The sequence below is a fragment of the Peromyscus californicus genome, unplaced genomic scaffold (genome assembly GCF_007827085.1).
Source record: "Peromyscus californicus insignis strain IS unplaced genomic scaffold, ASM782708v3 Scaffold_15__1_contigs__length_86483966, whole genome shotgun sequence".
In the NCBI taxonomy this organism is placed as follows: Eukaryota; Metazoa; Chordata; class Mammalia; order Rodentia; family Cricetidae; genus Peromyscus; species Peromyscus californicus.
The window spans coordinates 21,286,047-21,303,455 of record NW_026294447.1 but is presented as its reverse complement, the minus strand read 5'-3'; the positions used below and the strand labels follow the sequence as shown (position 1 = coordinate 21,303,455).

The 17,409-nt window shown below is 42.6% G+C and overlaps 1 protein-coding gene across 3 annotated transcripts in view; it reads left to right on the top strand.

Moving 5' to 3' along the window:
• Window positions 1-17,409, top strand: part of Heatr5a (HEAT repeat containing 5A) — a 119,621-nt gene that overhangs the window by 37,770 nt on the left and 64,442 nt on the right. For all 3 annotated transcript variants that reach the window (XM_052738501.1, XM_052738499.1, XM_052738500.1), the window contains exons 12-14: window positions 4,119-4,271; window positions 5,988-6,087; window positions 14,264-14,373. In XM_052738501.1, coding sequence (XP_052594461.1) covers window positions 4,119-4,271; window positions 5,988-6,087; window positions 14,264-14,373 — 363 coding nt within the window. The remainder of the gene's footprint in view (window positions 1-4,118; window positions 4,272-5,987; window positions 6,088-14,263; window positions 14,374-17,409) is intronic.

The window sequence follows — 17,409 nt, the reverse complement described above, 5'->3', positions numbered from 1 at the left end:
AAAGGTACCCTGATACAAACTGGTCACTTCAGCCTAGAAGTAGCCTAAAAGTTCAACAAGAGCCGGGGCAGCATAGGGTGATCTTGCCTCAAACATACAAGAAACCAGGCAAACATTTTCTACTTCCTTCCCTGAAGTATCAGCCGGTTTCTCTTCTGAACCCGCCTTCTAACCCTTAAGTGGGATAAACACATTGATTAATTTTTTCAAGCGTAAAGTGATTCTGACATGTCTCAAAATCATTCATGCCCATCTTTTAAGTTTCTGCAGTTAGAAGGATAGGCAAGAAAACCTTTCATGGCCTTGCAAATCCAGCTCTGTGATTGTTTTTAGGTGCCTAACACCCAGTGAGGTTCTGTGCAATATTAAAGGAGTGGGACTTACTTAAGTTCTGTTTATTAAATGTCAGTAATTCCTCTATGGGCATGGCTACTTACATCCAGTAACTATGAGACTTTAAATGTTACTACCCTCGGCTGTCCTGAAACTTACTCTGTAGACCTCAAACTCACTCTGTAGACCAGGCTGGCCTCAACCTCAGAGACCCACCTATGTCTGCCTCACTAGTGCTGGGATTAAAGGCATGCACAACACCACCTGGATATATGTCCTCTTGATATAACATGGCATTCTTTGGTTGTTGGCATTATAAAATGTCCTAGGCATTGTACATCTCCTTCCCAAAGCTTACAGTTGATACTTTTTTTTTTTTAAATCAAGTCTTGATTCTTTTATTTTTAATTATTTTACTTTGGGTGTGATGCTGTGTTTATCTTTAAACCCAGCACTCAGGAGGCAGAGGCAGGCAAATCTCTGAGTTTGAGGTTAGCGTGATCTACGTAGCAAGTTCCAGGATGGCCTGGGTTACATAGAGAGATCCTGTCTCAAAAAACCAAAAACAGAAAGCAAAATGCCAAATCATCATCATCATCATCATCATCATCATCATCATAATTGCACTGGATGTTACATAAATGAGCCAGTACTACTATTTACATGAATGTATCAGTCTCAAAAATTGTCCTAGGAAGAAAATACTGTTGTTTCTCTTACCAAAAATGAGGAAACTAAGGACAAAAAAGCTAAGTTATTCATCCAAGTTTACATATCTAAGTGGGCAGAACCAGAATTAACCTATGGAAGTCTCCCCCAAAGCCCATTGCAGCTCTTCTCCATGTTCTCAGTGGAGGGAGTGCCTGCCCACAATGTCATTCACACAGTGAAGGGAGCACCTACCCATAGTGTCATTACACAGTGAAGGGAGCACCTACCCACAATGTCATTCACACAGTGATGGGAGCACCTGCCCATAGTGTCATTACACAGTGAAGGGAGCACCTACCCACAATGTCATTCACACAGTGAAGGGAGCGCCTACCCACAATGTCATTCACACAGTGAAGGGAGCGCCTACCCACAATGTCATTCACACAGTGAAGGGAGCGCCTGCCCACAATGTCATTCACACAGTGAAGGGAGCACCTACCCATAGTGTCATTCACACAGTGAAGGGAGCGCCTGCCCACAATGTCATTCACACAGTGAAGGGAGCGCCTACCCACAATGTCATTCACACAGTGAAGGGAGCGCCTGCCCACAATGTCATTCACACAGTGAAGGGAATACCTACCCACATTGTCATTCACACATTGAAGGGAGCGCCTACCCACAATGTCATTCACACAGTGAAGGGAGCGCCTGCCCACAATGTCATTCACACAGAGAAGGGAATACCTACCCACAATGTCATTCACACAGTGAAGGGAGCACCTACCCACAATGTCATTCACACAGTGAAGGGAGCACCTACCCACAATGTCATTCACACAGTGAAGGGAGCGCCTGCCCATAGTGTCATTACACAGTGAAGGGAGCACCTACCCACAATGTCATTCACACAGTGAAGGGAGCGCCTACCCACAATGTCATTCACACAGTGAAGGGAGCACCTACCCACAATGTCATTCACACAGTGAAGGGAGCGCCTGCCCACAATGTCATTCACACAGTGAAGGGAGCACCTACCCATAGTGTCATTACACAGTGAAGGGAGCGCCTGCCCACAATGTCATTCACACATTGAAGGGAGCGCCTACCCACAATGTCATTCACACAGTGAAGGGAGCACCTACCCACAATGTCATTCACACAGTGAAGGGAGCGCCTGCCCATAGTGTCATTACACAGTGAAGGGAGCACCTACCCACAATGTCATTCACACAGTGAAGGGAGCACCTACCCACAATGTCATTCACACAGTGAAGGGAGCGCCTGCCCACAATGTCATTCACACAGAGAAGGGAATACCTACCCACAATGTCATTCACACAGTGAAGGGAGCACCTACCCACAATGTCATTCACACAGTGAAGGGAGCGCCTGCCCACAATGTCATTCACACAGTGAAGGGAGCACCTACCCATAGTGTCATTACACAGTGAAGGGAGCGCCTGCCCACAATGTCATTCACACATTGAAGGGAGCGCCTACCCACAATGTCATTCACACAGTGAAGGGAGCACCTACCCACAATGTCATTCACACAGTGAAGGGAGCGCCTGCCCATAGTGTCATTACACAGTGAAGGGAGCACCTACCCACAATGTCATTCACACAGTGAAGGGAGCGCCTACCCACAATGTCATTCACACAGTGAAGGGAGCACCTACCCACAATGTCATTCACACAGTGAAGGGAGCACCTACCCACAGTGTCATTCACACAGTGAAGGGAGCGCCTACCCACAATGTCATTCACACAGTGAAGGGAGTGCCTACCCACAAAAAATACTGTTTGGGAAGAAAAGCTGGTAGTTTTTAGTTTTTATGCTTTCTAGGGTGTTTGTTTTGTTGCTAAACGATAATGTTATCATTGTATATTGCCGTAAATTGTTTTGCTTTATTACTGTGAGGAGTGTGCATGTGTGGAGGTCAGAGAACAACTCTTTGGAGTTGGTCCTTGCTGCCTCCTTCACTTGGGTTTTGAGGGTGGAATGAGACAGCTCTTGGTGCTGTGTGGCGAGCACCTTCACCGTGGCTGACCTGTCTCACCAGCCTTCCGTGGCTCCTGAACTTGGACCTGGAGCAAGTTGTCAGCACTTAACCCTGGGAAGCTTGGCCGTGTGGAGCATGCCTGCATCTTAGAGCACCAGGAGACGAAGGCAGGAGGATCTGAGTTCCAAGCAGCCTGAGCTCCCAAGTGCACCTCAAAAAATTAAACAGGCAGGCTAGAGAGATGGCTCAGAAGTTAGGAGCGTTTGTTGTTCTTGCAGAGGACCCTGGTGCTGTTCCCAGCACCCACATGGTGGTTCACAACCATTTGTAACTCTGTCTTAGGGGTTTCTGTTGCTGTGGTAAAACACCGTTAGCAAGAGCAACTTGGGGAGGAAAGGGTTTCTTTCAGATTATAGTTTGTAAGGAACTGGTGCAGAGGCCATATGGAGGAGTGCTTCTTACTGGCTTGCTTAGCCTGCTTTCTTGCAGTACTCAGGACCCCCAGTCTAGAGGGTGGACTGGGCCTTCCCACATCAGTCGTTAATCAAGAAAATTTGCCATAGGCTTGACCACAGGCCAGTCTGGTGGGGACATTTTCCAAGTTTAGGTTCCTTCACAGATGACTGACTACTTTGTGTCAAGTTGATGTAAAATCAGCCAACATACTCCAGTTCCATATCCTCTCTGACCTCTACAAGTCAGCAGGTTCTCACATGGTACACATACATACATGCAGGCAAAGCACTCACACACAGAAAAATAAATACATCTTAAAGACTTTTAAATAAACAAACAAACAAAAATAGTCAGCATTAGGAGCCAGATGTGTTAGCACATACCTCTAGTACCAGCACATGGAATAATGAAACAAAAGACGTTATGGGACTGGAGAGACGCCTCAGCATTTAAAGGCACACAGGGACTGCACTTGTGTTCACAGGAGACACCGTAGCTCAGGCTTTGCCGTTTCATTCCTCATTCCTTCCTGTACTCCAGCACTTCCAATAGTGATTCGTTCAGTAGTAGACTCATTGGGAACCAGAAACAAGACACAAAACATTGCAGCTGTGAACTGAAGTATGTTCACCTTAAGAGCTTTAGAGTCACTTTGGGTTCCTTTCGCAGGCCCTGCGGTGGTCAGTCGTCATCTTGCTCGAGTTCTGCTCCTGTGGAAGTGTGTCTTTCCAGTGTCTCCCAAAGATCTAGAGACAGAAAAAAGCCGAGGAGATGCGTTTACGTGGCAAGTAACCCTGGAGGGCCGAGCTGGTGCTCTCTGTGGTAGGTTGACTCCTCTATGTCCTCGTCCCTCGCTTCCCCTCTCTTTGTCTGTGTGTGGTCTGTGTGCTTCCTCTAGTGTGAGCGCACAGGGGTCTGACTAGGGTCTCCATACTGGGATGTGGATAGTTAGCTGGGGATGACCGTGCCAGTGAGAGCCAGATCTGAGAGGAGTGCCTTAGACTCCTCCTTACCGCATGTCAGAAATGACAACATTGCTTCAGGTAGATACTCTTCAGAAATGGAAGGATGTGATTTCATTAGCCCTGAAGATGCATGGTTCCCAGTAAGTGTGATAACCATGTATAGGCTTGGAAATAACATTAGGAAGTTTGAGCTAAGGAAAGATGGCTTTCCTAGGAAGACATGGAAGCACATAATTGTTTATTTGTAGCATTTTACTCTCAAAAAAAAAAACCAACAATTTTTATTAGTCTAGTTTTAAAGTATTTATTTTAATCCCCTTATGAGGCAGTCTGAGTTGAATAACTGTGGAATCCCTGGCTAGAGTCTCTGTGGTTCTGTAGAATTAGTGAAAAATTGGCATGCTTGGAAGCCTAGGCTGTTTTGTTTTAAGATTTCTTTTTAATCTTCATTTCTGTCTGTGTGTGTGAGTGTCTGTGTGTGTGCACCGTGTGTGATGGTGCTTGTGCAGGCCAGAAGAGGAGTCTGACCCTCCTTGCACTTTACTCAGAGTGACATGAACCAGAGGCGGCTTCTACACATTCTCAACCACTGAGCCATCTCTCTAGCCCTGATTCTCTTCCTTTTTAAATTTGAGACAGGGTCTCACTATGTAGCCCAGGCTGTCCTGAAACTTGCTCTGTAGACCAGGCTGGCCTTGAACTCACAGAGATCTGCCTGTCTCTCAAGTGCTGGGATTAAATGCTTGGGCCACTACGCCCAGCTTTGACTTCTTTTTTTAAACTTCTGAGCTCCAGGGCTAAGTGCAACTCTAGGACAACAGCATTTTGTTAATTTACTAGTCTCTTAGCAATCCCAGGAAAGTCTTTTTTTTTTTATTCTTCTCTTATGCAATACATAATGACTGTAGTTCCTCCCTCCCCTCCTCCATTTCCCTTCAGAAAAGAGCAGGCCTCCCGGGGTAGCAACAAAACATGGCTTAACAAGCTACAATAAAACTAGGCACCTCCCCTCATATCAAGGGTGGACGAGGCATCCCAGAAGGAGGAAAAGGGTCCGAAGAGCAGGCAAAAGAGTCAGAGACACCCCCACTCCCACTGTTGGGGTCCCACAGGAACCCCAAGCTAACAACCCTAGCATACATACAGAGGAACTAGCACAGACCCATGCAGGCTCCATGATTGCCACTTCAGTCTCTGAGCCGCTGTGAGCCCTGCTGGGTGGATTCTGTGGGCCATGTTCTCGTGGTGCCCTCAGCCCCACAAGCTCCTACAATCCTTCCTCCCTTTCTTCCCTGGAGTTCCCCCAGCTCCGCCTAATGTTTGGCAGTGGATCTCTGCTTCCGCTCCCATCGGTTGCTGGATGAAGCCTCTCTGATGACAATTGGGCTAGGCACCTCTCTGTTCTTCTGACTGACGGAAAATTCTTGAAAAATGTAGAGATGGAAGATACTAGCTTCCTTTTTGTCATGGAATTTCAAGCTGATTTTTGTTTTGAACACACGTCTCCGTAACATTGCTGATGGTGTACATAATTGAATGTTCCTGTCTCGTAAATGTCTGTTCTTATTTTCAGCTGTCAAGAGCTTCATTTCCCACTGTGGTGATCTCCTTACTGAGGAAGTTATTCAGCGTCTTCTGCCGCCACTTCCCTGCGCTGTGGATTTGCTGACTCAGTAAGGATCAGCCTGGTAGAATTTTCTAAGAGCACTTAGTTACCCTCTGTATGCTCTCCCTAGATACAGTGATAAGACAAGCTGATATGGTTGGTTCTTTTGCAGAGAAAGGCAGTCATTTAGATGTGTGACTTTTCTTTTTTTTAGGCTAGGATCTTGAGAGGAAATGCATATTAAAAGGGAAGGAAAATTACTTGGTGAATAATATACCTTCCATTCAGGGAGATTTAACAAGAGATTAAATCCTAAGCCTGCTAACCGTTGCAGGTATGCATTGTATTGGTTTGTGAGTGCTGTTCTGTGTTCCTAAGAACTAGATGCTTACTAACACTTCCGGGGTTCTGTGTGTTTATACTTCTCTTAAGTTGATTTCACATCTCTCAGGGAAAGCACACATTTTAGAGAGAGAGAGATTGTGTATGTGTGTGAGTGCTGTTCTGTGTTCCTAAGAACTAGATGCTTACTAACACTTCCGGGGTTCTGTGTGTTTATACTTCTCTTAAGTTGATTTCACATCTCTCAGGGAAAGCACACATTTTAGAGAGAGAGAGATTGTGTATGTGTGTGTAAAACTTACAGTCATAAGCACTAATTTCTAAATTAATAAGGTATAGTGAAAAATCTTTCCAAAGATTTTTAATGATATACCATTTTATATATAAAGAAAATACATTTAAGGCATGGCCTGTAAAAATATAATAGAGTAAACATCATTGAATCAAACATGGGTAGAGCAGGGGCTACAAACATTTGCTATTAAGGGCCACAGTAAATATTTTAAGCTTTATAGGCTGTGAGGTCTGCATTGAAATGCTCAGCTCTTAGAGCTCAGAAGGAATCACACATGTTAGGTGAGTGGGGAGGCAGATGTGCCTGTATCCCAGAGTGACTTGACTTACAGAGACAGGCATTTGAGCGTGAGCGACCAACATGCCTTTGATCTGATGGCTTTTCCTTTGATGCGTTGTTTTCCTTTTAGGTTGATTATAAGACTTTTTACATATTTGCAATGCTATTGCTGTTCATTAAAATACTAAAATATTTTTTATTAAGATGTTCTCAACTTAAACATCACATCTTTTATTTCTTTGGTTGGCTTTTGGGAGGGAAGGGGTTGGTTTGGGTGTTTTGGGTTTTGTTTTTTTTTTTTTTTTTTTTTTTTTTTGGTTTTTCGAGACAGGGTTTCTCTGTGTAGCTTTGCGCCTTTCCTGGAACTCGCTTTGGAGACCAGGCTGGCCTCGAACTCACAGAGATCCGCCTGGCTCTGCCTCCCGAGTGCTGGGATTAAAGGCGTGCGCCACCACCACCCGGCTGGGTTTTATTTTTAAACAGAGTCTCTATGTATCCCTGGCTGTCCTAGAACTCGGTGTGACCAGACTGACTTTGAACTCACAGAGTTCCATACCTACCTTTTCTCTTAAGTGCTGGGATTAAAGATGTGTGCCACCACATCTGGCCCCCATCTTATATATTTTTGCTTTGATTTTTTTTTATATTCCAAGTTTTATTTTTTATGCTTAAGTCTTTAATTCGTCTTAAGTTGGATTTTCTACTTAGAGTGAGGTAGAAGTCTGTCTTAGTGTATTTATACTGCTGTGACAAAATACCTCAGACCAGGTGACTCATAGAGAACAGAAATGTGTGTTTGCAGTTCTGGGGACTGAGAGTCTAAGATCCAGGGCTGGCAGAATAATATCTGGTAAGAGTCTGCTCTCCGTCTCCAACATGGTACCTTTCCCCTCATTCTTTGAGGAGGGTGGATGATGATGTGTCCTCCTGTGGCAAAAGGGAACCAGACTGCCTTTGTCAAACAGTTTCATAAAGTCACTAATCATTCTTGAGGGAAGGGCAGAAGGCCCAGCCATCCAACACATCGGATTAGTGGTTAAGTTTGATTAGTTGATTTCTTTGGATTTAATGGATAGCATTTAATCAACTACCTCTGTGTGGCTTTAAGTCACCAGGACACATTTAATCTTCTCTCACCTCTTCTACTGGAAAATTTGGAACCAGAAGTGCTGAGGCATGCTCTAATCCCAGGGAGGCAGACGTAGGTGGATCTCTGAATTCAAGGCCAGCCTGGCCTGCATTGCTAGTTCCATGTCAGCCAAGACTGCATGGTGAGATTCTGTCTTAAAACAAACAAACAACAAAAACCTAGAGGAAAAATTTGGACCTGACAGTGAGTCTGCTTCTGGAGCTTCCCCTTCTCTGGAACTTTGCAGAAGTCTGGTCACACTATATCAACAGTGCAGGAACCTCCTTTCTTGTTTTTGGTAACATTTGCCCTTATCTGCTCACTGACCAGCACCCACAACTTACTGAGGCTACTGGCAGAAGCTGTGGATCCTCAGCAGGAATGCCTCATAGCAGCTTTCTCAAAGTCACCTGGCTAGCACTTGTCAAAACTGACCATGTGATACATAACATCCCCCCAGCACCTGGTTGCTTCCGGTGCTTGCAGATGTGGCTGAGGCCATCCTCATTCTGGATGGCATGTCCACTGCTGAAAATGTTCAACATGTGAGTTTTCAGGGACAGAAAATTTAGACCAGACCAAAGTCCGATTTCATTTTCTTTTTTCATGTGGAAAACTCACTGTCTTGTGCTTCACCTTAACAGTCTACCCTTCTGTGATTACCATCACTTATCTCACGTATTACATCCCAAAATATCCGTGATTCTTCCTGTGTGCCTATATCTGTGCCAACACATCATCTTTATAATGAATTGCACTCTTTGAGCAAGCCCTTCGGCCTAATGTTTTTGGCATTCATACGCTTTGGATCATCTCCTGTTGGTGGAAGTTTCCGTCCTGCCCACCAGTTCCCAAATAACCTGCAACCACTTCCCAGATAACTGATTCAGAGACTTAATATGAATTACAAATGCTCGGTTGATAGCTCAGACTTGTTACTACCTAACTCTTACATTTCAATTAACCCATATTTCTTTTCTATGCTTTGTCATGTGGCTCATGGCTTGTTACCTCATTTTCTACACATCCTGCTTCCTTGGAGGCTGGCTGGCATCCTCTGACTCCACCCTTCTTCCTCCCAGCATTCTCAGTTTGGCTGTCCCACCTATACTTTTTGCCTGGCTAATTGGCCAGTCAGTGTTTTATTAAGCCAATCTGAGTGACAAATCTTTACAGTGTACAAAGGGGATATTCCACAGCAATCTCCTGTTGAAATTTGTTTATAACTGAATCTATACATAAATTTGAAGAAAATATAAATTTTTATAGAACTATGAACATAATATTTCTCTATTTCCAGGGTGTCTTACAAGATACAAGTGTTATACTTTTAAAAACTCAGTTCCCAGCTACTTTTTGTTGTTGCAGTCATTAAGTAAGTGGTGTATGTATATATGATCTGTTCACTGCTACTGTGTAAGAATGGAACTGAGCCAGATGGTGGTGGCACACGCCTTTAATCACAGCACTCAGGAGACAGAGGCGGGTGAATCTCTAAGTTTGAGACCAGCCTGGTCTACAGAGTGAGTTCCAGGTCAGCCAAGGCTACACAGTGAAACCCTGTCTTGAAAAGCAAGAGAAAGAATGTAACTGACTCTTTGCCAACCACCTTGCTGACCATGTTAAAGATGAGTGTGTAGGACTGGATGGATGCCTTGGAGGGCGAAACACTTGCTGCATAAGTGTGAGAGCCAGAGTTTGGATCCTCTGATTCTATCCTAAAGCTAGGCAGGCACACCCAGGAGACAGAGATGGGGGAGTCCCTGCGGCAAGTTATCTGGTTAGACTAGCTGGAACTGACAAGCTCTGGGTTCAGCATTAGACCTGCGTCAGTAAAGAGAGTAAGAAAACACTTGCTGTCAGCTTTGGGCCTCTACATACTCATGTACACACGTACCAGTATACCCCCACATGTGCTGACACACATGCACATCCACACACACACACACATAATTGTGAATCTAGATTTTCCCCCTCATGACCCTTATTGCCAAATTCTGTCTCTTAAGTACTTATTTACTCTATAAGTCCACTTTACCCCTTCATAGAAGCTGTATAGACTTATAGGTAGAGTATACCTTTAATTCCAACACATAGGAGGCAAAATGATCATCACAAATTCAAAACCAGCCTTGCTACAAAGCAAATTACAGGCCATCCTGGCCTACATAGTTGAGACTCTGTCTCTAAAAAGCATACAAGTGGGCTGGAGAGATGGCTCAGTGGTCAAAAGCACTGGCTTCTTCCAGAGGATCCAGGTTCAATTCCCAGCAATGACATGACAGCTCACAACCATCTGTAACTCCAATTCCTGATAACTTGATGACCTCTCCTGGCCTCCACAGGCACCAGGTGCACAGACATACACACAGATTTAAGTTATCTGTTTAACACAGATTTCCTGTGCAGTGCACATGCATATGTTCTCAGTCACTCAGGAGATTGAGACTGGAGGGTTGTTTGAGTCAGACCTGAGCAACAGAACACCTCATCTCTTTTTTCAAAAAGCCCAATGTGATGAACAGACACTAGGGAAGTGGAGTCTGGCAGAGCCCACATTTGAAGCCAGCCTAGAGCCTCTCAAAAAGTAAACCAACAAGAATCCTGAACAGAAGGTTTTCTGATATTTTTTATTTGTTTTTTTTCCAAGACAAGGTTTCTCTGTGTAGTTCTGGCTGGCCTCTGTAGCTAGAGTTTTCCTGCCTGGCCCACAGTCAGGACAAATCTCTCTCACCTCCCAGTCCCACAGCCTCTCAGACCCAACCAAGTAAACACAGAGACTTATATTGGTTACAAACTGTATGGCCATGGCAGGCTTCTTGCTAACTGTTCTTACAGCTTAAATTAATCCACTTCTATAAATTTATACCTTGCCACATGGCTCGTGGCTTACCGGCATCTTCACATGCTGTTTGTCATCGTGGCGGCTGGCAGTGTCTCTCTGACTCAGCCTTCCACTTCCCAGCTTTATTCTCCTCCTTGTCCCACCTATACTTCCTGCCTTATTTATTGACCAATCAGCAACACATTTGACATACAGACCATCCCACAGGCCTCAAGCTCAGAAATCTGCCTGCCTCTGCCTCCCAAGTTCTGGAATTAAAGGTGTGCACCACCACCTGGCCTGATATTTTATTCTTAACAGTGATATTTGCTATAGACTTTTTTTTTAAGTATGTGCTATATTAGGCCTTGGTTTTTGTTTTTGTTTTGTTTTGTTTTTTGGGGGGTGGGGGGAGTTTCGAGACAGGGTTTCTCTGTAGAGTTTTGGTGCCTGTCCTGGATCTCGCTCTGTAGACCTGGCTGCCTCAAACTCACAGAGATCTGCCTGGCTCTGCCTCCCGAGTGCTGGGATTAAAGGTGTGCACCATCACTGCCTGGCTGTTTTATTTTTTAATATGAAAAGATTTTGATTTGTATCAAATTGTGTGATGTGATAAACTTTAAGAAACTTATTTCAGTTTCATGAACTTCTGCATGTGGTTTTGTTATGGATTTCTTTCTATATAGTCATAGATATTCTGTCCTATTTCTTACACTATATTTTCATGAAGTATTGAAATTGTTTTAACCTCATGGAATAAAGTTTCATCAGGAGAATTTGTGTGTGATTGGAGTGATCTGCCACATGAAACTTTCTGAGACCATCTGTCTGAAATTTCTATGTGATTTTTTTTTTTTTTTTTTTTTTTTTTTTTTTGGTTTTTCGAGACAGGGTTTCTCTGTGTAGCTTTGTGCCTTTCCTGGAACTCACTTGGTAGCCCAGGCTGGCCTCGAACTCACAGAGATCCGCCTGGCTCTGCCTCCCGAGTGCTGGGATTAAAGGCGTGCACCACCACCACTGCCCGGCGTGATTTTTTTTTTTTTTTAATACTGTAAAATCTATTTCTTTGTTTCTGATTTTGTGTGGTCTACTTGGGGGATGTTCTGTGCTCATTGTCTGTTTAAGTAAAATTTCGCAAGTAAATTTTTCCAAGAGTTTTCCTAATACATCCTTATCTTCAGAAGTTTTAGCATGAACTTGTTCTTAGCAGTGTCGCTTCAAATCCAACCTTTAAAGTTTTCTATAACTATAGTGCCCCTTCATTCTAGAGAAGTTTTAATTATGCTTTTTCTTGTCTTTCCTGTTGAGTCTCATTAAGGGCATACCTGTTAAGCTTTGTGAAAAGCAGCCTTGTTCATGTTAAAATTCGTTTTTTATGTCATCATTATCTAGAACCTCTTTTTCTTAAATTCTTGTTCTTTTTTAAAACCTTACACTGACTATCCAGCTCTTAAATTTCTCACAGTTTTCAGATAAATATTTATTGCCTCTTGCTTGTCCTTTTGAACTTGCTGGGATCTGCTCTGTGACAGTTTTGACACGTCCCATTGTGCCGTCTTTGCTAATTCCTATTTCTGAGTCTGTCAGTTGGCAGCCTGTCAAGCTGCCACTTTGATTTGGGGCTTGTTAGATTCTTCCTATAAGATTTTCATCTTGGGGTTGGAGAGATGGCTCAGCAGTTAAGAGCACTAGCTATTCTTCCAGAGGTCCTGAGTTCAGTTCCCAGCAACCACCTGGTGGCTCACAACCATCTGTAATGAGATCTGGCGCCCTCTTCTGGCCTGCAGGCAGAATACTGTATACATAATAAATCTTTAAAAAAAAAAAAGATTTTCATCTTAAGCTGGGCGGTGGTGGCACACACCTTTGATCCCAGTCTTGAGAGGCAGAGGCAGGTGGTTCTCTGAGTTTGAGGCCAACCTCGTCTACAGAGTGAGTCCCAGAACAGCCAGAGCTACACAGTGAAATCCTGTCTCAGAAGAAAAAAAATTTTTTTTCTTTTTTTCATCTTTAGCTTTTTATGTTCTAAAATTACTTAATTAGGTAGGTATATAGGATTTTAGAATTGTTCTTTCCTGATTGAGTTAATCTGATATGCTTTGCAGGGGCATAGACCATGTTAACCCCTTTTAAGAAGGCCCCACTCTTGTCCTTACCTTACATGGGTGCAGACCAGCCTCAGGCCCTTACGTTAGAGTTTGTGTCCTGCTGCATCAGCTCAGGATTTATATCATGCTTTTTACATGTCTGTATTATCTGTGTGAGAGGGTGGACATCAGGGCAACCATGGGGAGTCAGGTCGGTTCTGCGGTCTTACCGTGGGGCTGCAGGGTCACACTCGGGGGTTAGGTTTAGGGTGTTGAGGATTGGCAGCACCCCTTTACCTGTTGCCATCATTCAGTGGCTCTCCCCCACCCTCCATACACCCTTATGGTTAATGTTAATTCACCATTATCGGATAGGAAGCTTTTAGCCTTGAAAAGTACCTTTCTTGGGTATAACTGTGTAAATTTTACACTTTGATCTGTACTTATGTAACTTATTCCTTGTATTTTTGTAGAAAAGTTAATTAGAAAATAACCTTTCCCTCCAGTGGAAGCAAAAACCAATAAAAATGTTTCCTAGAGCCTCATTTTGTTCTAATCATCCTAGTTTATGTAAGGAAATAACTGATACTCCTGAACTAAATATTATGTATTTAGACCAAGTCAATGATGCGGAGTTCTAAAAATATGACTGATCATTTTTAACATGTAAATATGGATAGAATAGTTTTCATATGTTAGCTCTAATTATCTGATCCAGCGTTAAGGAAACACAAAAGTGTGAAGGATTAACTTAACTTCTGTAACTGAACTATTCTACATGGGGTTTCAGAATTGTTCCGTTGGGGTTATCAAGTTGAAGTTCATAAAATAGAACGAGTGTTTAATTTTACTTTATTTATTGAGTTAATTTTCTACCTAATAGATTTTTGTTTCTGGCAAATGCCAAGTTGTAACTTTTGAAATTTCATACTAGAGTTTAGGGTTTCAGTTATAATAAGTACTTTATTGCCTTTGAAATGAAACTGACTTTATAGGATCTCTTTATGAAGTATGTCGGAAAACTTATTATTGTCATTGTCTTCTTGGATTGTTTTGTTGGTCTCATTGCAGTACCAGTAATGAAACCCAGGCCTCATCTGTTAGGCAGGTCTCTACCTCTGAGCTACATCCCTAGAATCCCCCATGGACATAGGATGCCACCTTTCTTTAAAAACCTAAATTAGAACTAATGTTCATTAGCTTAGTGTTTATATGCTGACCTGTTCCATGTTTGTACATTTCTATGTAACATACACACTTAAGATACACTTTTTCTTTTGTTTTAAGGCTTTCTTCAATACTAAAAACATATGGAAGTTCTTTGAAAACACCATCAGTAGTTTATAGACAAAGACTTTATGAACTACTAATTTTATTACCTCCTGAGACCTATAAAGGTATGTGCCTTAGACCAAAATGTTTTGTTGTAACTAGTTTAATATCTAGAAATCAACAGCTGTTAAATGATTGACTGAGTGAATGAATATTGATGATTAGTGTTTGTTCTTATATGTTAGAGTACTATCTTAATCCTCATGCTCACTGCTTTATATGAAATATAATCTATTCTTATAAACCTGACTTCTTGCCAAGTGTGACAATTACACAATTACACACCTGTAATTCTAGTACTTTGGAGACTGAGGCAGGAGGATTGTTAGTTTGAGACCAGCCTGGGCTACATAATGAGTTCCAGGCTAGTGTGAATTACACTGCACAACCCTACCTCAAAAGAAAGAAGAAAGGGAGTCCAGTTCTTGTATCTTTTCATGTCTTGCTTACATCTCTCTCAGGGGAAGTACCTGTGGCCCTACTGTGGACAGACCTAGTCACAGAGACTCCAGGACTTTTTGTTTGTTTATAGATTTTATAGTGTGAATCTATTATAAGTTTGACTCTTGGTTTCCTTGTAGAATGCTATTTATAGTACATGTCCCTTTCTGTTATTCTATATAATATTCCTAACTCTGCCAGTGCCAAAATGAATGTTTACTACTAAGCCACCAAGGTAAAATTGATTTTTACAACGTTTATAATGTAAGTTTTGTTCTTACTATGATCAAAAAAGTGACTTTTTATGAGTGGGATTCTGTAGTTGATAAGGTTACCTTTTTTTTTTTTTTTTTTTTTTTGACAATTTCATATAGCCCAGTCTGGCCTCAAACTTGCTATGTTTGTAGCTGAGGATGACCTTGAACTCCTGACCCTCCCACTTCTGCTTCCTGTGTGCTGGGATCACAGGTTTGTACCATTGTGCCTGGTGTGAAACATGGTTTTAAGAGAATCCATTGCTGCTCTAACTGAATAATTGAAGGTTTATTCTAGGAGTTGAAACCTGACATTCGTACTCTCTGGGATGTCTGTCTTATTCTTAATACTTAAGCCATATTAAGTTGCATGTGACTTCCTGTAGTTGTTATGGAGCTACATTTTTTTTGCTCATCTCCTTTTACACATTAAAGTAATACAACATATGCCACATTAATTCAGAATATTAATATAAAACTCCCTGTCTTGGCTTTTGTTATTATGTGAATGACATTGTTCCCACTGACTCTTTTAAGTTCATGTATGTATGTACAGAAGTGTTCACCATCACCATGTGGTATAACTGTCCTTAGAAAGAACTGCAGAGTATTAGTTCATCACCCTTACTCAGGAGCTACCAACTCATTGCTATATGTTAAGTGCTGCTCTAAAAATAGTAAATAACAATGACTTCATTTATCCTGGGATAATGTGATGATCTGGTTACACTTGCCTTTCACGGAAAAGGCTTAGAGAGTTTATAAGTGAACTCAAACTCATATCTAGTAAGTAGAGGGGTCAAGGCTGATCTATGAATCCATCAGCTGGCTTAGTGGCAACATTGTAATTCTTGAACTGGGAGGATTAGGAAAATTGTGAGTTCAAGGCCAGCCTGTAATGCGTGGTGAGCCCTTGTCTTAAAGGTTTGTTTTGTGCTGTCCTGCCTCCACTAGAAACCTAAAAGGCCGTCCCTGCTTAGCCCTAGGTCCTTGTCACCCTGTCCTCTCCAAAGGTGCCTTGTCAGGGGACTTTAGAACACGCTGGAGACCATTTCAGGGCTGCAGTTAGAAGCCTAGGCTGCAGCAAAAGCAGCTGTCAGGATTTGTACTTTAAAATTCCTACATTAGAATAAAATGTCAGGGTTGAGATCTCAAACATTTAGAAATGCAAGAATGTAAACTTACAATCTACAGGCTATTTTCTGATAAGTGATGACATAAGTCGACCCTTGCAGAACTTTAAGGAGAAGGAAAAACCTTGAAATTTTTTTTAAATTTGTGTTTTCTTAGAATGGGAGTTTAGGAATGCAATTGGGAATAATATACATTTCTATATTTGAAGCCAATTCTAGGATGTTCCTTAAGAAACAACATCAGGGGCTGGAGAGATGGCTCAGAGGTTAAGAGCACTGACTGCTTCCAGAGGTCCTGAGTTCAATTCCCAGCAACCACATGGTGGCTCACAACCATCTGTAATGAGATCTGGTGCCCTCTTCTGTGTACATAATAAATAAATAAATCTTTAAAAAAAGAAAAAAGAAAGAAACAACATCAGGACCAGTGAGATGCCACAGTGGGTAAAGGCACTTGCTTCCAACCTGGAGCCCTGAGTTTGATCCCAGGCCCACGTGGTGGAAGGAGAGAACTGACTCCTGCAGGTTGACCTCTGCCCTGCACACCAGTGCTGTGGCACATGCATGTGCACATACAAACACACATAACAAATAGGTTAATCTGGATTCCCTGCCTGGAAAGGAGGACACAGAACCCCAAAGGTTGTAGATGACCACAAGGAAGCAGTGTGTTCTAGACACAGTAGGGCAGCCTCACATGTGAGTGCACATGGGTTGTGACAACGTGCACAAGATCTGCACAAACTCAAGCCAGACAAAACCGTGATGTAGCAGGAAGTGGACATGAAGTGTCACCCCGAGCTGAGGATCTATTGGTAACTGACAGCTGCCAGGAGAGGAAGACTTAGTCCTTTTTAAGGCTGGGACCCCTGGGAGGTCTAACTCTGCCGGTGGTACTAATGAGACTCAATGGATATTTTTTTAAATAAGGACACAAAGTTGAGTGGGTGTAATGGAGCATAGATTGGGAGAAGATGAGGGAGACAGATGGAAATGTTCAAAAGACAAATACGAAATTCTTGAAGAGTTAACCGAAATATTTTTGTTTTATTTTGTTTTTAAAAGAAGCTGAGCACAGTGGCACTCAGGAGGCAGAGGCAGGGGGATCTCTGTGAGTTTAAGGCCAGTCTGGTCTACAGAGTGAGTTCCAAGACAGCCAGGGCTGCATAGTGAGACCCTGTCTTGAATGAATGAATGAATGAATGAATGAATGAATGAATGAATGAAAGAAAGAAACAAATCCAGGGACCTATTTTATGAATTTCTTCAAAAA